This window comes from Strongylocentrotus purpuratus, unplaced genomic scaffold (genome assembly GCF_000002235.5).
Source record: "Strongylocentrotus purpuratus isolate Spur 01 unplaced genomic scaffold, Spur_5.0 spur5_scaffold_3, whole genome shotgun sequence".
Classification (NCBI taxonomy): domain Eukaryota; kingdom Metazoa; phylum Echinodermata; class Echinoidea; order Camarodonta; family Strongylocentrotidae; genus Strongylocentrotus; species Strongylocentrotus purpuratus.
This window is the reverse complement of record NW_022145609.1, coordinates 23,183,113-23,204,814: the sequence shown is the minus strand read 5'-3', so window position 1 is coordinate 23,204,814 and position 21,702 is coordinate 23,183,113. Positions and strand designations below refer to the sequence as shown.

The 21,702-nt window shown below is 35.8% G+C and overlaps 2 protein-coding genes across 2 annotated transcripts in view; both read right to left on the bottom strand.

Annotated features, from left to right (window-relative positions):
• Nucleotides 1-4,434: 4,434 nt before the first annotated feature.
• Nucleotides 4,435-9,313, bottom strand: LOC105442590. Its single transcript, XM_030996700.1, has 5 exons — nt 9,168-9,313; nt 6,921-7,121; nt 6,148-6,345; nt 5,376-5,570; nt 4,435-4,819 (listed from the first exon to the last, which is right to left on the bottom strand). The coding sequence occupies exons 1-5, from the start codon at nt 9,291-9,293 to the stop codon at nt 4,613-4,615; spliced, it is 927 nt and encodes a 308-aa protein (XP_030852560.1). The 5' UTR covers nt 9,294-9,313; the 3' UTR covers nt 4,435-4,612.
• A 4,258-nt stretch (nt 9,314-13,571) lies between these two features.
• Nucleotides 13,572-21,702, bottom strand: part of LOC105446752 — a 30,220-nt gene continuing 22,089 nt past the window's right edge. The window contains exons 7-11 of the mRNA XM_030995818.1: nt 20,551-20,712; nt 19,916-20,083; nt 15,892-16,289; nt 13,952-14,045; nt 13,572-13,808 (exon numbers count right to left, since the gene is read on the bottom strand). Coding sequence (XP_030851678.1) covers nt 13,572-13,808; nt 13,952-14,045; nt 15,892-16,289; nt 19,916-20,083; nt 20,551-20,712 — 1,059 coding nt within the window. The remainder of the gene's footprint in view (nt 13,809-13,951; nt 14,046-15,891; nt 16,290-19,915; nt 20,084-20,550; nt 20,713-21,702) is intronic.

Below are 21,702 nucleotides of genomic sequence, written 5' to 3'. Positions count from 1 at the left end.
GGTCATTAAGGGTCGAGTATTAAAAAGAAACAACCGTTCACATTATGGTAATAAAACATCAAAAGACTTTTCTTTACTAGATGCGGTTTAACTCATTTTGTTTGCTCGTAATTTGTGGTACATGTACAAAGTAGTTTACTGCTTCATTATTCATCATTCTAGGTAACCATATGGCCAATGTCCCGTATTCCAGGTAAACGTTATACACCTTGCAAATCACCTTTGAGGATGAGGCATGACGAGCAAGTTCATGGTAGAAATCATCACGAAGGAAAAGACGATTGTAATGATTGTCAGAGCCCTTTATCATCAGTTCGGTAAGACATGGCAGGAGACACAGAAACATGGCTAGGTCACGTGATGCTGTTGGGTCATTCTCGTTTAGATTACAACCCTGAATGCACACTTTCTGTATCTGTTGAAATGCCATTCATGGCGACAACAAAAAAAGAACACACACAATTTCAGAACTATAAATTTTAAGCGATAGGGAAAACATGATATACTTTTATCATTTTCATGATTGTAATGACTTTTGGCCTAAATTTAACATTTTGAATTTAAATTGACTGTAATTAAGCTTTGAGCTTGAAGTTCTAAAGCAAAACACATATCAAGGGATGTGGTAGGAGCTGTACTTACTGAACATAACGGTCATTAACGCTAAAAAGGCCGGGCTATTTGAGGTCTTAATACGGCCGGGGGGGGGGGGGGCATTATGGCCCCCCTAACATCTCGGCCGCTCACCGCGAAAATTTGCACGCATGTCAAGTGAAGTGTATAGAATACTATGGTAAATTTCATTTCTTGAAAAATTCACTCATTTGCATATTTATGGTAATTTATGTAAATAAGGTAATAAAATTCACCTTTTTAACCCATAATTCATATATTCTTTTATTTAAGCATTCTTTTTCACTACATGTATTCCTTAGACCATTTGAATCAATAATACGACAAAAAAAAATGAAAGAGCTAGGTTTTTCCTTATTCTATATTTTGTATTGATAATTTCTTATGTATTTTATTGTTTTTTAACTGATGTATTTTATTGTTTTGTTGTTTTATTTCATTTCTAACTACAATTCAACTGTTTTGACTCCCTAAACAAACACCAAACCTTTAAACAAGACCCATTAACTAATGTTTTATCTCCTTTTAGGAAAAATGACATCCCATATGTTTTTTTTACACAAATCACGAAAACCGATGAGCGATTTTCGGGCTGACATGCAAAGACAAAAGGTAACTTGACTTTGTAACTGTACGTCTGATTTTCAAAAAGAAATGTTTAAAAAGATGCGGAAGACTCGAAAACAAAAGTCAGCGAACGGCGGAGCGCCATCCGTATGCGTTCCCGAACAAGCAAAAAAAATCGCGAAGGGGGGGGGGGGGGGGGGCCCGGGCCCCCCTTGAGAAACAAATCATGTAAAATCACGTGATTTTTACCTTTTTGGGGGGTTGGGCCCCCCCCCCCCCCTGGTGCTCAAGGGGGGGGGGGGGTGCAAATTTAAAAAAAAATGTGCTAACTACCCCCCCCCCCCCCCCCACTGAGCGACTTTTCGGCCGGCGCGATTCAAATTTTCGGAAGCAAAAAAGTAAAACAAAGTTGGGCCCCCTCCCCTAAGAAACCCTTGATCCGCGCCTGGGGGGGGGGGGGGATTAATGGCCCCAGGCCTTATTAGGGTTAAGGGTCGATTAATAAAACGAAATAATCATTCACATTATGGTAATAAAGCATCAAATGATTTTTCTTGACTAGTTACGGTTTAAATCATTTTGTTTGCTCGTAAATTGTGGTACAAAGTAGTTTACAGTTTCTCATTATTCACCATTCTAGTTAACCTATGGCCAATCAGACGCGCCGGAAGCAGTTAGGGATTGGGGGGGGGGGCAAACATTCCAGGGGGCTCACCTTCCAGTGGCAGTGACGTAACGAGCAAAAATGTTTGGAGGGGGGGGGGGTCAGAAGAAAAATCTGCATCACCACCACTCTTACACTTTACATGCAGTCCCCGCGGAACGTTTTTCAAAGTGGATTATTAACGATCAGGTAGAGCGTAAATTGCCGTAGGGTCCAGGGCCTGAGCCCCCAGAAGCTCAGAGGTTTTAGGCATTACAATTATGGTCAGATAAGCATATTTAGATACATTATTTGTGACACTGGCAGGACACTAATTGGCGGAGAGGCCAGGGAGCAGAGCCCCCGAAAGCTCGTGGGTTTTAGTTATTTAATAACGGTCAGATGAGCATACAGGGGACTGCCTTAGGGCACTTGATGGGGTCCGGGGTCGGAGCCCCCGTAAGCTCTGGGGTTTTAGGCATTTGATTACGGTCAGATGAGCATCCAGGGCCCCGCCTTAGGGCCCTTATTTGGAAGGGTCCAGGGGGCAGAGCCCCCGGAAGCTCAGGGGTTTTAGTTATTTAATAACGGTCAGATGAGCATACAGGGGACCGCCTTAGGGCCCTTGGTGGGGTCCGGGGGTGGAGCCCCCGTAAGCTCTGGGGTTTTAGGTATTTAATAACAGTCAGATGAGCACAGGGGACCGACTAAGGGCCCTTGGTGGGCTCCGGAGGCAGAGCCCCCGTAAGCTCCGGGGTTTTAGGTATTTAATAACGGTCAGATGAGCATACAGGGGACCGCCTTAGGGCCCTTGGTGGGGTGCGGGGGCGGAGCCCCCGTAAGCTCTGGGGTTTTCGGTATTTAATTACGGTCAGATGAGCATATTTTGATACCTCATTTGTGACTTTGGCAGGTCACCTTTTTTTTTCTCTCTCTCTTTCTTTCTTTTTCTCTGTAACAAACTTTTTCAAAAAGTGAGGGGGTCTCGAGCCCCCGAGCCCGGCCGTTCTGCAGACCCTGACATAAAGGCTTCTAAATAAGTATATTTTTCGCCCGACTGTAAATTTGGGAATTTCAAATTTTCCAAGAAACGCATAAAAAGGTATGACTTACAAAAAAATTGAGAAAAAATACCGGAAAATCATGTCATTTCAATCAACATTTGTAAATCACTGGTATCGAATAAAAATTACCCCCCCCCCCTCCCCGCATCAGTACGCCAGCGTTCAGGGTATCATGAGCTTCTCACCGCTATAACAAAAAACAGACACGCTTTCCCATTCTCTCACGATATGACCACGATATGCGCGTATCGCTATTATAAAAACCTCCATTGATAAATATAGGTAGCATTCGCAATGTTTAGAAAATTTAATTCCTGTCAACTTTCCTTTTCTTTGAATGGAATTTTATACGTCATTTAAGTCAGGTTTTTATTATTGTTATGTTCTTTTGGGTTAAAAATACAAACTATCTTAACTCCTTTACTGCTTTTTTTTTTTTTTTGGAGGGGGGGGGGGGCGTTTTTGGGGGGCAAAAATGCGTTTTGCCCCCCCCACTTCCGGCGCCTATGTGGCCAATGTCCCGTATTCCAGGTAAACGTTAAACACCTTGCAAATCACCTTTGAGGATGAGGCCTGACGAGCAAGTTCGAGGTAGAAATCATCGCTAAGAAAAAGATATGCGTATTGATCGTCTGAGTTTTTTATCGTCAGGTCGGTAAGACAAGGCAGGAGACACAGAAACCTGGCTAGGTCACGTGATGCTGTTGGGTCATTCTTGTTTAGATTACAACCATAAATGCACACCTTCTCTATCTGTTGAGATGCCATTCATGGCGACAGGAAAAAAAGAACACACACAATTTGTGAACTATCAATTTCAAACGATAGGGAATAGATAATATACTTTTATCATTTTCATGATCGTAAGTGTATTAACTACATTGTAGGTTAAGACGCTATAGAATTAGAAAATAATGATGATGTACTAAATACTGCATGTCCATCAAATTGCGCCTATTAAGTATTATCAATGTAATTTTTTAATATGTGTGATGTAGCGATAAACATAAATTTTACATTTTGAATTTATTTGACTGTTATTAAGCTTTTAGCTTGAAGTTCTAAACCGAAACAAAAATATCAGGGGATGTGGTAGGAGCTGTTATTACTGAAAATCACGGTCATAAAGGGTCGATTAATAATCATTCACATTATGGTAATAATATGGCGACAAAAAAAAAAGAACTCACACAATTTGAGAACTATCAATTTTAGACGATAGCGGGGAATACATAATATACTTTTATCATTTTCATGACCGTCAGTGTATTGATTACATTGTACGTTAACACCCTTTAGAATTAGAACATAAAAATGATGTACTATTAAAGTATTGCATGTCCATCGAATTGCCCCTGTTATCAAGGTAATTTTTTAAAATGTGCTATGTACCGATAATCATAACTTTTACATTTTGAATTTATTTGACTGTAATTAAGCTTTTAACTTGAAGTTCTAAACCGAAACAAAATCTAGGAATGTGGTAGGAGCTGTAATTACTAAACATCACAGTCATTAAGGGTCGATTAATAAAACGAAACAATCATTCATATTATGGTAATAAAACATCAAAGGACTTTTCTTTACTATATGGTTTAACTCATTTTGTTTGCTCGTAAATTGTGGTACAAAGTAGTTTACAGTTTCATTATTCATCATTCTAGTTAACCATACTATGGCCAATGTCCCGTATTCCTGGTTAACGTTAAAACACCTTGCCAATCACCTTTGAGGATGAGGCCTGACGAGCAAGTTCGAGGTAGAAATCATCACGATGGAAAAGTTTATCGGCATAGTGCTTTATCGTCAGGTCGGTGAGACAAGGCAGGAGACACAGAAACCTGGCTAGGTCACGTGATGCTGTTGGGTCATTGTTGTTTAGATGAAAACCGTGAATGCACACCTTCTCTATCTGTTGAGATGCCATTTATGGCGACAAAAAACAACAACACACACACACAATTTGAGAACTATCAATTTTAAACGATAGGGAATACATTATATACTTTTATCATTTTCATGACCGTCAGTGTATCGATTACATTGTAGGTTAACACGCTATAGAATTAAAACATAATAATGATGTACTAAGTACTGCTGTCCATCGAATTGCGCCTATTATCAAGGTACTTTTTCTAAATGTATTATGTACCGATAAACATAAATTTGAATGTAATTAAGCTTTTAGCTTGAAGTCCTAAACCGAAAACAAAATATCGAGGGATGTGGTAGAAGCTGTAATTACTGAACATCACGGTCATTAAGGGTCGATTAATGAAAAGAAACAATCATTCAAATTATGGTAATAAAACATCAATGACTTTTCTTTACTAGATACGGTTTAACTCATTTTGTTTGCTCGTAAATTGTGGTACAAAGTAGATTACAGTTTCATTATTCATCATTCTAGGTAACCATATGGCCAATGTCCCGTATTCCAGGTACACGTTATACACCTTGCAAATCACCTTTGAGGATGAGGCCTGACGAGCAAGTTCGTGGTAGAAATCATCATGAAGGAAAATATGATTAAATTGATCGTCAGAGCCCTTTATCGTCAGGTCGGTGAGACAAGGCAGGAAAAAAAGAAACCTGGCTAGGTCACGTGATGCTGTTGGGTCATTCTTGTTTAGATCACAATCGTGAATGCACACCTTCTCTATCTGTTGAGATGCCATTTATGGCGACAAAAAAAAAGAAGAACACACAAAATTTGAGAACTATCAATTTTAAACGATAGGGAATACATAATATACTTTTATAATTTTCATGACCGTCAGTGTATCGATTTCATTGTAGGTTAACACGCTATAGAATTAGAACATAATAATGATGTACTATTAAAGTATTGCATGTCCATCGAATTGCCCCTGTTATCAAGGTAATTTTTTAAAATGTGCTATGTACCGATAAACATAACTTTTACATTTTGAATTTATTTGACTGTAATTAAGCTAGCTTGAAGTTCTAAACCGAAAAAAAAATATCAAGGGATGTGGTAGGAGCTGTAATAACTAAACATCACAGTCATTAAGGGTCGATTAATAAAACGAAACAATCATTCATATTATGGTAATAAAACATCAAAGGCCTTTTCTTTACTATATGGTTTAACTCATTTTGTTTGCTCGTAAATTGTGGTACAAAGTAGTTTACAGTTTCATTATTCATTATTCTAGTTAACCATACTATGGCCAATGTCCCGAATTCCTGGTTAACGTTATACACCTTGCAAATCACCTTTGAAGATGGGGCCTGACGAGCAAGTTCGTGGTAGAAATCATCACGAAGGAATAGAAGATTAATATATTGATCGTCAGAGCCCTTTATCATCAGTTCGGTAAGACAAGGCAAGAGACACAGAAACCTGGCTAGGTCACGTGATGCTGTTGGGACATTCTTGTTTAGATGACAACCGTGAATGCACACCTTCTCTATCTGTTGAGATGCCATTTATGGCGACAAAAAAAAGACCACAAAAAAATTGACAACTATCCATTTTAAAATATAGGGAATACATAATATACTTTTATCATTTTCACGACCGTCAGTGTATTGATTACATTGTAGGTTAACACGCTATAGAATTAGAACAAAATAATGATGTACTAAGTATTGCATGTCCATCGAATTGCCCCTGTTATCAAGGTAATTTTTTTAAATGTGCTATGTACCGATAAACATAACTTTTACATTTTCAAATTTATTTGACTGTAATTAAGCTTTTAGCTTGAAGTTCTAATCCGAAAAAAAAATATCAAGGGATGTGGTAGGAGCTGTAATTACTGAACATCACAGTCATTAAGGGTTGATTAATAAAACGAAACGATCATTCACATTATGGTAATAAAACATCAAATGATATTTCTTTACTAGATAAGGTTTAACTCATTTTGTTTGCTCGTAAATTGTGGTACAAAGTAGATTACAGTTTCATTATTCATTATTCTAGTTAACCATAATATGGCCAATGTCTCGAATTCCTGGTTAACGTTATACACCTTGCAAATCACCTTTGAGGATGAGGCCTGACGAGCAAGTTCGTGGTAGAAATCATCAAGAAGGAAAAGACGATTGTAATGACTGTCAGATCTAGAGCCCTTTATCATCAGGTCGGTAAGACATGGCAGGAGACACAGAAACCTGACTAGGTCACGTGATGCTGTTGGGTCATTCTCGTTTAGATGAAAACCGTGAATGCACACCTTCTCTATCTGTTGAGATGCCATTTATGGCGACAAAAAAAAAAGAACACACAAAATTTGAAAACTATCAATTTTAAACGATAGGGAATACATAATATACTTTTATAATGTTCATGACCGTCAGTGTATCGATTTCATTGTAGGTTAACACGCTATAGAATTAATCATAATAATGATGTACTATTAAAGTATTGCATGTCCATCGAATTGCCCCTGTTATCAAGGTAATTTTTTAAAATGTGCTATGTAACGATAAAAAAAGAAAAGAAAAAAGAAAAGTTCTAAACCGAAAAAAAAATCAAGGGATGTGGTATAGGAGCTGTAATTACTAAACATCACAGTCATTAAGGGTCGAATAATAAAACGAAACGATAATTCACATTATGATAATAAAACATCAAATGATTTTTCTTTACTAGATACGGTTTAACTCATTTTGTTTGCTCGTAATGAGTAGGAATTTCCACCCCCAAGGGACAAAATTATACTCATTTAACTTCATATAATGAAAGGGATTGCTGACATCACTGTGCGTAGGTGAACAAAGGGTGAAAATAAAATCAACAATAAATGTAATTCAACTAACTGCCTATTTTATCTATTCATTAATATTAAATTACATTTCACCAAGGAAGCCCATTCACCAACGGTTTATCTACATGTCTGTTTTCATTCTACATTACCAATGCATCGGCATTAGGCCTTTCGAAATGAAGTAAATCTTCTTTTTTTTCTTTAGAAAGGACCACTTATAAACATGCTCAGGAGTTGATTGATGAATGCTTATATGAGATTGATTTTAAAGGAAAAACATTACTGATAAGAGGCGCAATAAGTGATCAGTGACTTCATTCGCTCCCCACCTACTACGCGATTAAGACATCTGTGTAAAATGAAATGAAACAGTATTTGACCATGTTCATGGCAAAGCGCTCTTCTGAACACACTAAAATTGTGTCTTAACATGCTTAATGTTGTCATCATGTCGATGTGATTCCATGGGAAAAGAATTAATTTCGACAAAACATGCGGAATGAGAGATCAAGTTTATTTTCGTGCAATGACTTAAAACACGCATTCAAATTGCGTTCAATTTTTGTTATATTACAAAAAACACGATTCGTTTTATCGTTCTCGAGTCTTAATTCTTGTCTGAATTTAGTTCCCCCCTCCCGGGGGAGGCCCGGAAGCTTTGACGTTTCATTCAATTATAGAGAATGAAGACGATTCGTTGTACCGTTCTCGACTCTTAATCCTTGTCTGAATTCAGTTTTCCCCCTCCTCTCGCGCAAAACGTGAAAGCTTCGACATTTCATTAATTTATTAGAGAAAGAAGACAATTCGTTGTACTGTTCTCGACTCTTAATACTTCTCTGAATTCAGTTTCCTCCTCTCACGCGGAAGCTTTGACGTTTCATTAAATTATTAGAGAAAGAAGACGATTCGTTGAACTGTTCTCGACTCTTAATCTTTCTATGAATTCAGTTTCCTCCTCTCACGCGGAGCGCGGAAGCTTTGACGTTTTTAATTAAATTATTAGAGAAAGAAGACGATTCGTTGTGCCGTGCTCGACTCTTAATTCTTGTCTGAATTCAGTTTCCCCCCCCCTCCCGGGCGAGGCGCGGAAGCTTTGACGTTTCATTAAATTATTAGAGAAAGAAGACGATTCGTTGTACCATTGTCGACTCTTAATCCTTTTCTGAATTTTCAAAAATGTTTCTTTATCTGCTCCTTTTTGTTCCTACGTCTGTTTTCGGGGGGGGGGGGGGGCAACCGCCCCCACTGCCCCCCTGGCTACGCGTCTGGACATCCGCACTGACGACCATCAATGTAATTTAGTCAGTAAGCTACCTCTTTGGGGTTCCTTTTTCGTCGGCTTGAAGGGAAGCGGCGACATTCATTTTTATTTCCCGATTTGCTAAGATTTTGCCATGTTCAACAACAACGTACATGTTAGCTCATATGGGTAACTTCTCATTAACATTTGCGACATATCGAGGAACATAACTCAATGAGAAGAATTGGCTGCCAATACACTGACACACTTATAATTACCTTCGAGTCTATTTTTCTTTCGTTTTCCTCTGAAAACCAAGCATTGGAGAAGATGGTTTTCTCCATCAGACTCAACTCCTGTATGGATGTCCGATTGCACAGAGCATCCGCTAAGCTTGATGACATTTTTACACATTTGATATGTTTCTGGGCCTGTTACAAATAATATAATTAATTAATTATAAAATTGATATTCCAGTGACACTGAGACCGACACAAGTTGACAACAGAATATTCAAACAATTTCATTACCCCAATGACGAAAAGTAAGTCGGTTTGAAATCGGTTTATAGTCATTTCCACAGTTTCAATGAGGTGTAAATGAGATGTAAATGAGTCCAGAATAAAATTCAAGAGGTATGGTCGTATTTGTGAAATTTTGATTGCAGGACCAGTAGTGAAAATAGGTCTTGTTAAATTGCTGCTACATGACAACATTTTGAAAATATTTGGTTGTAGAAATAGGTAAGAAAGTCTGGAGCAGAGACTCAATTCTCGTAAATTTTAATCAAAGTCAATCGTGCTGCATTGGGATTCATAGGAGGTAACCTTCACCCATCATAATTATCGGAACTGTATATTATTGAGCGATTACTGATTATTACCATAAAGAAATGAAATAAATTCTATTTGTGGTTAGTGTCAATGATATCTAGCTCTTCAGATCTGTGCATATTTTTTTAATCAATATTTTGTTTCACTGGGAGAGAATTTCGGTTTTTGCTCATGATGTTTCACTTCGAAACGGCATAAGCCCGAAGTTGAAATTCAAGTTCAAGTTTCAAGTTCAAGTTTTATTTCCACATGTGGTTCATAAAAAAACAAAAAGTATACATACATGTTCAGACATATAAAAAATACACAATTAACAAACAATAATATTAAGAGAAACAAATAGCAAACAAAATCTAAAGTCCGTAAACAAAGAACAACTAAATACATGTAGATATAAAAAAAATGTGGGGGGACAAACAAAAGCCAGGGGCCTGTCGAGGCTAATCCCCAGAACAATATTAGATATTTTGGATATTTTATATATATAAACAAACAAAAAACAAAAACAAACCAAAAAACCACAAACAATAGCGACGTACAGTACATGATAAAAACAAAATTAAGTTGGCAAATTAAACAGGCAAACAAAAAAATTATATTGTACCACTATAAGTTTGTGAATTGTTTTTATGTAAAATATACAGTTTAAATTTACGTTTAAAATTAGAAAGTGTCGGACTGTTCTTAATCTCTACTGGTACTGAATTCCAGGATTTTACACCAGTGTAAGAAATTGTTGTTTGAGAGAAACTATAACGGTAATCTTAAGTGATTTGAATTTCTGGTACTATGGCTATGAATTGTACAATTTGAAGTGAAATAATTATTAAAACTATCTGGTAAAATGTTCTTAAAATAGGAGTACATAAAAATTGCAATTTGCAAACTACACATTTGATCCACTTTTAAAATACTCAACTGCTGAAATAAAGGGGTTGTGTGGGCAAGAGGTTGTGAATTGCAAATAACTCGTATTGCACGCTTCTGGAGTACTCCAATTCTATTTCTAAGATACAGTGCACTGTTACCCCATACAATATTGCAATATGATAAATAAGGTAAAATCATTGTGTAATACAGGGTTAAAAGAATCCTCATTGGAACAACAGTTCTTAATCTATTCATTACCCCTACGGCTTGAGAAATTTTTTGAACAAATGTCATCAATATGTAATTTCCATGTTATTTTATCATCAATTGTAACTCCTAAAAATTGTGTTTGTTTAACTTGTTGTATTAAGCAATCTCCAATAAATATTTGTATTAAGTCTTCATTAATGAACTTATTCTTAGGTTTGAATATCATGTAACAAGTTTTATCAATATTTACAGCCAATCGATTAGCAGAGAACCACTTAGTAACATTTTTCATTTCTACGTTCAATACATTATTAACTTCTGCTACATCATTACCTGAAATAAAGAGAATTGTGTCATCGGCAAAGATAATTGATTATAATACATCACTAATAAATTGAAGATCATTTATGAACAATAGAAATAATAGGGGCCCCAAAACGGATCCCTGGGGCACACCAACAGATATATTACATAAATCAGATTTGTGGTTGTCTATAAATGTATATTGTTTACGATCACTGACATAACTCCGAAACCATTTTAGGGGTGTACCTCTTATACCATAGCGTTCCATTTTGTTTAAAAGTATTTCGTGATTAATGCTGTCGAATGCTTTCGATAAATCTAAAAATATACCAATAAGAAATTTCTTTTTCCTCGAATACTAGAGATATTTTGTTAGTTAATTCTACAAGAGCCATATATGTCGAATAACCTTTTCTGAATCCAAACTGTCTTTTGTATAAAATCTGATTTTGATCAATAAATGAAATAAGTCTCTTATAAACAAGTTTTTCGAAAGTCTTGGAAAAAATTGATAAAAGCGAAATTGGTCTATAATTAGATAATTGGGCTCGATCCCCCTTTTTAAAAACTGGGATAACTTTAGCAATCTTAAGTCTATGAGGAAACACTCCTTGATCCAGAGAGAGATTAAAAATATTGCACAATGGTTTAAAAACAAAACAGATAGATTTTTTAAAAACTTTTGTATTAATGTCGTCGTCACCTGGACTTGCATTATCCTTAATTTTTTTTACAATATCTAACATTTCTGCAAATGTTATGGATTCACAGAACATTGATTGAGAGTCATTTACATTATTAAAAAAACTGTTAAAATCTACATTCAAATTCGGCAAGTTATCACCAAAATATTCATTGAAACCATTAACAATTACATTTTTATCATCAGTTAATTCACCATTATACAATATAGTTTGACATTGTTTCTTGCCATTAGATTTCTTCAAAACATCATTTATAGCTTTCCAGGTCTTATGGATATTTCCTCTACAACTATTAAATTTATTATTATAATAATCACGTTTACATTTTCGTATTTCATCGTTTACAACATTTCTATAACATTTAAATTTAGCTTCCCTATGAGGAGTAGGATTAGTTATAAACCTATGATACAATTTATATATTTTTTTGCATTTTTTCTTCAAAGATGCATTAAACCATGGTTTATCACTTTTTTTTCTTTTTTGCACAGTTTTTTTCAAGGGAAAACATGCATTATAAAGTAAAATATATCGATCAAGAAATGTACAAAATTTTTGATCAACATCATTTGATTTATAAACTTCTTCCCAATTTTGATTACGTAAAAGTATAAAAAATCTTACAATGGAATCATCGTCAATATTACGTTTAAATGTTACATAACTTATTATTTCATTCACAAAATCGCAATCAATGATTAAAAAAATTGGTAAGTGATCGCTGACATCAGAAACAAGTATACCTGACTTAATAACATTATCAGATTCGTTTGTAAATATATTGTCGAGGAGGGTTGCAGAGTGAGGTGTAATTCTGGTTGGTTTTGATGTCACAGGTAAAAAAGAGTATGACGTAAATAAATCAACAAAAGTACTGACAGATGGACTTGGAGAAAGTAGGTCAACATTAAAATCACCAAGAAAGTAACATTCTTTCTTCTCATTCAATATTTTATGCATTATTAGTTCAACACCTTCCAAAAATGTTGATAATGGTTTACTTGGAGGTCTATATACTACAATAATAACAACATTGTTATTATGACAATAAATTTCAGCACAAATCGTTTCTACACAGTCATTCAATATCTCTAAGTCTTCTCGTCTTTTAAATGTTAAACAATTGTTAAGATAAATACCTACTCCTCCACCACACTTGTTTTGACGGTTGTTTGTAATAAAAATATAATTTGGCAATTCTAAAAGGGGTGTATCTGTATTGGTTAACCATGTTTCTGTTAATCCAATGAGTGAAAATGTATGTGTAAAACATTTCAAAAAATTACTCATATTTTCGAAATTTCTCTTCAAACTTCTACAATTAAAATGTGCGATAGAAAACATACCATTTCCGTCACAAGAACTAACATAATCATCAAATTCATTAGGTAACAAATATTTAGATTCAAACTGTAAATATCCCAGAGAAGTATTATCCCTTGTATTATTCAGTTAACGATATAAGGATACAGATATTTTGGCACATATGTATAAGTTTGATACTTTTGGTAATTATTTGCCTGTTACATATAAAATAAACATTTACAACTGACATTACAAAAACACACATATGTAACAATAATGAGTACAAAATGTTGGGTAATAAAAAGATAACTAAATAATTAATTAATTTAGCTAAAACTGTTTGATAAAGAAAGAATAAATTTAAAAAATACAATAGTAAAACTTAGGCTATAAAAAGACATGATCAGGGACGTGTATTGAGGATGCAATTAACTCTATTTGAATCACTATGCTTTCAGTTCGCTTTGGACAGGATGTCGAGATCATGGGTACAAGTGATAAGTTTTCGTACCTCCTTGCCATTGGTGGCCTTGACGAGGGCAAAGATTCGCCCATCACTAGTCCAAGAAGCCAGAACATCCTTGCACTTGAATGTTTTTGTGTAGAGTTCTTGGTTTTTTGTAGTTAAGTCCTCCTGGATTGTTGTTTTCGTACCTTTAAGTTTGCGTCGTGCTCTGATGAATTCACTTCTCTTCTTGTAGGATGTGAATTTTATGATGTGAATTAAATTACTGGGTTAACATATGTAAATTAGCTTTTATTACATCTACATCAGGTCTGTGATTAAAAGTGTGTTGATATTGTATCGATGCCTCCAAAAAAATATGTATTTACCTGGTCATGTTGAACATTAACCTTCATCCTGTTTTCCATGTTGATAGCTGACACAATGGGGTCGAGATCATCATCAGTGTAACAGTGAATGACGCTGTAAAGACACGATCAAAAAGTCATTGAATAAAGGTATATACTTTTAAAGCTTGTCATTAGCTTCAAACTATAATTCTTGGTAAAACCTAAAGATGAAGCATGTAAAAGTGCGTCTTTCATCCAGTTTTGCATGAAGTACGAAAGAATCGAGCAACTTATTCCTTCTCGAAAGAAAAAGAAAAATGTTTACAGCGTCCTGGCGTCATTCGTTAATGTGGCCTTACAATAAATAATTATATGCTGTGGCGAGGATTTAACAAAAATAATTATGCAAAATAAAGTGAAATAAACTAATGGGAATGCAATCCTAAAGGGATGTTCAAAACTTTAGTTGATTGGCAAATATGACCATTTCGCTCATGCTCAATTTGTCAACATATACATTATCTACCCCTGTCCCTTAACATGTAAATACTAATTACATTCATTTTGTTCAGACAGGTAAAAAGTGTTACTAAGGAACTCTGATATATTTGACATTGTACAACTTGTTTGTACTTGAAACTGAGCCAAATCAGGGGATGTGATCCTGAATCGGTGAGTGGGGCAGATGTGGGCACATGTCTTTATCCCTTGGCAATTTATAAAAAGTTGCAACAAAAATATAGGGTGAGTACCACAGTTTCCAAAAAGGAAAACATTCCTGAAAATGAGTCCTTAGTGCATCGCGTAAAATAAATCTATTTTGACGTTAACGGGGTAATGGAACGCATTACTATACGGTATTTTGATCCCAAATGTTAAATTATATCACAGGCAGACATTTGGTTATAAGGAGGTGAATACAATTAGATTAATAGGTTTCACTATAAGCAAATAGTTAAGGATAAGTTTCCCATATGAAATCCTCAACTGGACCGTCACTCCAGATAGGAAATATAAATAGTGTCAAAGTAAACCTAGCATAATGCCACAAAATACACGCATTGTACAGGTAAAGGCAAAGGTTCAGAATTCCAAAAAATTACCTTGCTTGATGGTGGCTACGCTCCATTGCGCGTTTGTATTTAAAACAGTCTGGCTACTGTCATCATCAATCTATTGCAATTCGTGTATTTTACGAATATAAGCTCGCCAAGCCTAGAGTCACCCAGAGTCTTTTATGTTTGTACACATTACCTCCAGAATCAAGTTTCAGACATTCAATTTGCGAAAACCTCCATAATCTAGATGGGGGGTATCCCCCTCCCTCGCTACATAATACTATGTAATAACACTGCGAAAAGTCTCAGATATAATCAGGGATCGGAGTGTTGTTGAAAGTGCGGGGGAGGGGGGAGGCTGAACAGGCTCGACCCGGAGGCTTGGACCTGGAACAAAAATTGTGGTGGTAGGGGATGGTGCAAAAAGGAAAGAGAGAAACGGAAAATTCATGTGAACACATAGCGATTTAATTGGGAAGATCGATTTCACATTCTATCCACGCACTTTGCCAAATTACATTTTTGTTTTGCGAGGGAGCGCATTGACCAAGCAAGAAAATTTGCATTCTGTAGTTTGAACACTTTTGACCGCACATATAAGTGTAGGTCCATTTCTCAGTTCTCTCAGTGGGGTCGAGCAAATGTGAATCGTTAATTTAGATACTTCATGGCTTTTTCTAAATTTTGGAGGGGAGGGTCTAGACAACCACTTTACAGATTTACAAGGCAGAGGGACCCCTCATTTTCGTTGAAATACCGACCCTCGGCGGGGAACTAGACTTGTGGAAGTTTGCATTTCACAAGCATGTGCTCGAAGCGACAATTTAAAACAAAAACATATTTGGTCACTACACTATTCTATTTTACAACATCCATCTTCAAAATGTTATATTGACTTTGGAATTTTACGTAATGTCTTACCATAAGTTTTTCAAGTGCTGATGCTGTTTGAGAGAGCTCAGTATTATTTTACAACGATTGTTTCCAATCACAAGCTCTTTGAATGAGAGATTGGTAAGTAGTGGAAACGACTTCAAGAAAACATGTTCCAGAGAGGAGGGATCTCCGACCAGAGGGACATGATATTCTTCATCCTCTTTAGTGTTGCCCTGTCTGTTTTCTGTGGCGAATGACAACTCTTTAAGCCCACAATGACCAAAGGATCCTACGATGTCAGGGGACACTGTTTGGGAAGAAGTGAAAATCAGGCGCTCCAAGTTTGGAAATAACATTTCCACAGTAAAGCCATGCTGCAGTATGTCGTTGTGGCACCGATGATCTAGGTGAAGTTTACGTACAGAATGACCTGACGCTCTAACCTATATATATATATGTGAAAATAGGATAAAACAAACATAACAAATTATAAGATAATCTTTAAAATTAAGGAAATAAGCATTGGAATTACGATCTTGTTTGATCCAAACAGGATCAAAGACAATTTTACACAATTCATAAAGGTATGAGAATCATTATCAGTCTCTTCAATTTCCTAGAATGATGTGATATTAGATGGACTATGATTTGTTTAATTGATACAATGTATCGCTACTTAATATGATACTTTCCTTATTTGCCCTATGTTTTTTTCCTTCAGTTTTGTGAGCATTTTCCTAAATTTGAATGGATTAAGTATGATTATATGTAATATAACTCAAGGTTCATAATACTCGTTTCTTATGTTATTTTATCTTTGTACTCTTAATGTTTGTTTATTGTGTTATTTATGTGTTTAAATATTATATATGCATTGTTTTTTTTTAATTATGTAAGGTCCTCACGGATAGCAGTTTATGAACTGAGGAGGCAACCCTGCTTATAATAGCACTGTACATAAATTGATAAATAAATGAATAACATAATATAATTAAATGCACTGTAATGTGGTATAATAAAATATAAGATATTATGATATGATATAACATTAAAAAAAAGATCTAAAATGATATATGATATTGGGTGATCCATACATGTAGTACAGAACATTAACAAACAAAAAACAGTTTCTCGCCTTTAAAGGTACTATGTCCCATTTGCAGGCCAAACAAATGAAAAGGTTAAATTCCAACGGCATTTGAAAGAAAATACTAATTCAGACCTTCCCTCAAAACGAAAGGGCTTGAAAATGGCTTTTAGTGGGAAAATAACGACTATTAGTTGTCGAATCGACTTAAGTGATTGCAATCACGTTTTAAGGTAACAGTTCAGTTATAAAAAGGGCCCCCAATGAAGATATGACAGGCAAATAATTATGACATATGTTGTATATCATATAAAAAATGTAATTTTCTTGAAATCCAAATTGACGCTCCAATCTCTGTGAGTTGCATTGGTAAATATCACTGAAAATGTACACTGTCGCTCATATAGTTAGAATATTTCTGTTTTACCCCAATTTATGGAATTATTTTGACAATGATTTATTCCTAATAGATCTAGATAATTACATACATTCTCAGATTGTATTGAATAATAATTTGCCAGTGTTTGTTTTGCGTGACTTCTAAAGCATGTGTATGCTACTATGCTTATCAACTAGGGGACCTACGCCCTTAACTCTTATCCTGCCACAGGGCTAATCCCTCCAGTGCCAGATTTATAACGAGGTAATTGGATTAAGGCGATGGTACTAACAATAGCGCGTGCAAAACACTAGGCACAGTCCAATGGGCATGAACAATAACTGCTATTACGAATGTTTGCTAGCATGCAAGAAGCAGCGTAACAATAGCGTGCACGCAGCCTCATGGCAGGCTATGAGTTAAGTAATAAATGACAGTAATGAGGATTAATGCCCCACAAAAGGGCACTAATATGGAACATCGACACGGTTTTGATCCTGGGGCCTCACAGTTACGAGGCCATTGCTTTGCCCCGGTCCCCAACATAAAAAAAAATTTTCTGTACGGCCATGCATTATGGCTCAAGGCATGGGCACACAGAAGTTTATTTTTCGGTTGGGGACCAGGGGGAAATTCAATGAATTATTGATAATTTATTGCATTTTCTTTGTGGAACTAACCATCCATTTGTCATAGATCTCACGCTTTGAGCCATAATGCATGGCCGTACAGAGGATTTTTTTTAATGTTGGGGACCGGGGTAAAATGCAATAAATTATTGAAAATGTATTGCATTTTCTTTTTTATTTTTATTTATGGAAACTGACCCCTATCCTAGCCCCCGCTGCGTACAGTCATGGTTCAGTGACAAAGCAATGGCCTCGTATCTGCGAGGCCCCTGGATCAAAACCGTGTCGATGTGCTCCCTTTTGTGGGGCATTAATCCTCATTACTGTCATTTATGACTTAAGGGCTTAGGTCCCCTAGTTGATAAGCATACTAGCATACACATGCTATAGTAGTCACGCAAAAAACACATTGGCAAATTATTATTCAATAAAATCTGAGAATGTATACTATTATCAAGATCCATTAGGAATAAATTATTTTAAAAATAATTCCATAAATTGGGATAAAACAAAAATATCTCAACTACACTGTTGGTCATAATGGTGGAATAATTATTTTTACCCCAGTTTAGGGAAGGATTTTAAAAAATGATTTATTTCTAATAGATCTAGATAATGGCATACATTTTCAGATTGTATTGAATATTAATTTGCGAGTGTTTGTTTTGCTTGACTGCTAAATCATATGTGTGCTACTATGCTAATCAGCTAGGGAACCTACGTCCTTAAGTCATAATTGACAGTAATTAGGATTAATGCCTCACAAAAGGGCACTAATATAGCTGATCGACACGATTTTTATCCTGGGGCCTCACAGTAACGAGGCAATTGCTTAGCCCCTGAATCATGACTGGACGCAGTGGTTGCTAGGGTACGCGGCCGCCCCCACATATCCATGCATTATGGTTCATGGCATGGCCACACAGAGGAATTTTTCCTGTTGGGGGCCGGGGGAAAATGCAGTGAATTTTTGACAATTTATTGCATTTTCTTCGTTTTGGGGGATATGTGGGGGCGGCCGCGTACCCTAGCAACCACTGCGTACAGTCATGATTCAGGGGCTAAGCAATGGCCTCGCTACTGTGAGGCCCCAAGATAAAAATCGTGTCGATCAGCTATATATTAGTGCCCTTTTGTGAGGCATTAATCCTCATTACTGTCAATTATGACTTAAGGACGTAGGTCTCTTAGCTGATTAGCGTAGTAGCACACATATGATTTAGCAGTCACGCAAAACAAACACTCGCAAATTAATATTCAATAAAATCTGAGAATGTATGCCATTATCTAGATCTATTAGAAATAATTCATTTTTTTAAATCCTTCCCTAAACTGGGGTAAAAAATAATTATTCCACCATTATGACCAACAGTGTATATGAGCGACAGTGTATGTCCCCTATGTCCTCCCAGAAATGAGTATCTGAAGTCAACATAGTACGAATACTCACTTAATTGAGTTGGTTTAGGTATTTGCATTATATCTTTTTACAATGGTTGCAAACTAAAAGCGAATTTTAATTTCAACAATCATACTTCGTTCATTGAATTTAACATGCTTGTTCTTTCTATTTTTTGTTTTCTTTTTCCTCACAAATATAATGATTAAATTTATTCCGTTTCATTGTACATAGGATGCGCTTTTACCCTTTTACATTCCAGTGCCCAAAGGGTCTTCCCTGCTTGCATTAATTCACATAACAGTACTTCTCTCAGTTTTGAAAAAATATCATTGTACGAGCTTATAGAAAGGGCCTGGTAGGGGTATGAAAAGAGTTCCCATCCTCTTGATAGGAAATCTTGTACATGGTGTCTGTATCATTGGAGTTTTTACTTAGAAAACTTACCCCCGCCCAATCAGTACGCCAGTGGCCACAAAGAAATAGCGAATCTTTTCATTTGTGACATTTGGCATTCTTTCTATAGATAATATCGACCGAATAATGTGAGTTCTCATTTAAATAAAATTGCTTACCTCCACTGAGCGTGCTCCAGAGGCTAGCTCGGTGTAAAACCGTCCGTCAAAGCGATTGTATTGTAGCGTCAAATCTTTCAGTCTAGGGAGGTTATTCAAGAATCTAGCCAGAGAACGTGATGCCTGCTCATTGGATATTGCCATGTATTTAAGTGATAGTCGTTCAACCTATTATGGTGAGAAACACATGTCAAACCATATTTTTTCTTTAATAACTCTCATAATTACAAATAAAAGTCTGTGTAAGAATTCCAATTGAAATGCAAAACTAATTAGCATCAACAATAAACGATAATCTTTTAAATGGATATTACCATAACTAGAGAATTAATGCATTATTCTTACTATTCGTTTCGTGTATAATTTTTTTATAATTGTTCCGGAAAGCTTCAGAGTGAGACCAACATCAATAACTAAAGTTACTGCACTATTTCATAGTCACCTTATTTGTCAAATGCGGACAATAATAGATATTGTAAAGCATGACCAACAAAGACATGGTAAGAATGACTGGAGAGGGCCGATGGTATAATATATTTTTCTGGGAAAAAAATTTATGTCTTACAACTCCCCCCACCCCATTCAGATAATCCTCAGTCCGCCTCATTCATACTCTCTGTGATGATTCTCCATACCTTTGACGTTTTGACTTTACTCTCCAGGGTGCCATAGAAGTCGTCATGGAGCGCCGTGCCATAGACTTCCAATGCTGTAAATGCTGTAGATGAGCAGATGACGTCTGCTAGGTCACGGGAAACTGTCGGACCACATGATCTTCTACTCACTATTAGAGTTTCCTATGAATAAAATAAAATGTGCTAAAGAACTTTTGTATGTCTAATTGTATTTGCGAAAGAATCATATCCATTTTTTTTCTCATACATTCATTTCTTCCATAAAAAAGCCGTATACAATTTCAGACTTTCGTTGACGATCATCCAGGCATCAAGTCTTTCGTCTTCTTTGTGCATGGCTGATCGTCAACGAAACGGAGTTTAGTCTTTTGTCGACTCTGTTTGTTGCTACGGCAGGCATCCAGTGAAAACGAACTCGTTTAATCAAATTATGGAAATGCGAGCATTACTTTAGGCAAACAGAACTATGTTATTCCTGGCTCATTTTTCCTGATTGAGGTGTCATATGAAAGGGCAGAAATTGAACTTTCTAGAAATGTATTTTTTTCCTTGAAATTCAGATACTGCCCTAAAAATGACTTTTTGGTTTCCCCTCTTCAAATTGTTTTTAATCACTCATGCGTGAAAGAGGAGGATCTAAGCTTTACAAATATGTGTCATTTATTAATTATAATTGTGATTAAGTTATGATAAAACATCGATAATTCTCGGTTTCGTTTTTTCTGGGACGCACTTTATATAACCAAAATAATATGTTTAGGGCAAAATGGCTTTCAACGGAAATAAATCCCGGAAAAAGAATCATTTATACATGTAATAAAATATGATGTTTTATTATATTTTGTTACAATATTGTCTTTTTTTAAAGATGTGGCATTTTTAAGCAATAATTATTGTTCAATCTTACCATTCTTATCTTATCCATGATGAAGAAATATCCGGACACACTGTGCGCTGACATGTTGTCGTTGATTTGTAGTGACTTTTGTTTTGCAAATATGTATTGTCCGACCACTATCGCCTTTTTCTTTTTAAGTAGTTATTTTATTTTTTGTTGTTCATAGTTTTTGTATGATATATACATGAATTATTTATATAATAAAATGTGATGTTTTATTTTTCCACTTTACACTACTCTTTCAGTTGTGGCAT

Excerpts from the sequence above, each read along its gene's own strand:
- LOC105442590 (XM_030996700.1), bottom strand. The coding sequence starts at position 9,293 with ATGTCATCAAGCTTAGCGGATGCTCTGTGCAATCGGACATCCATACAG. Across the intron at positions 5,571-6,147 it reads GTCAGGCCCCATCTTCAAAG|ATAGAGAAGGTGTGCATTCA; the intron begins GTGATTTGCAAG and ends GCATCTCAACAG. Across the intron at positions 4,820-5,375 it reads GTCAGGCCTCATCCTCAAAG|ATAGAGAAGGTGTGCATTCA; the intron begins GTGATTTGCAAG and ends GCATCTCAACAG.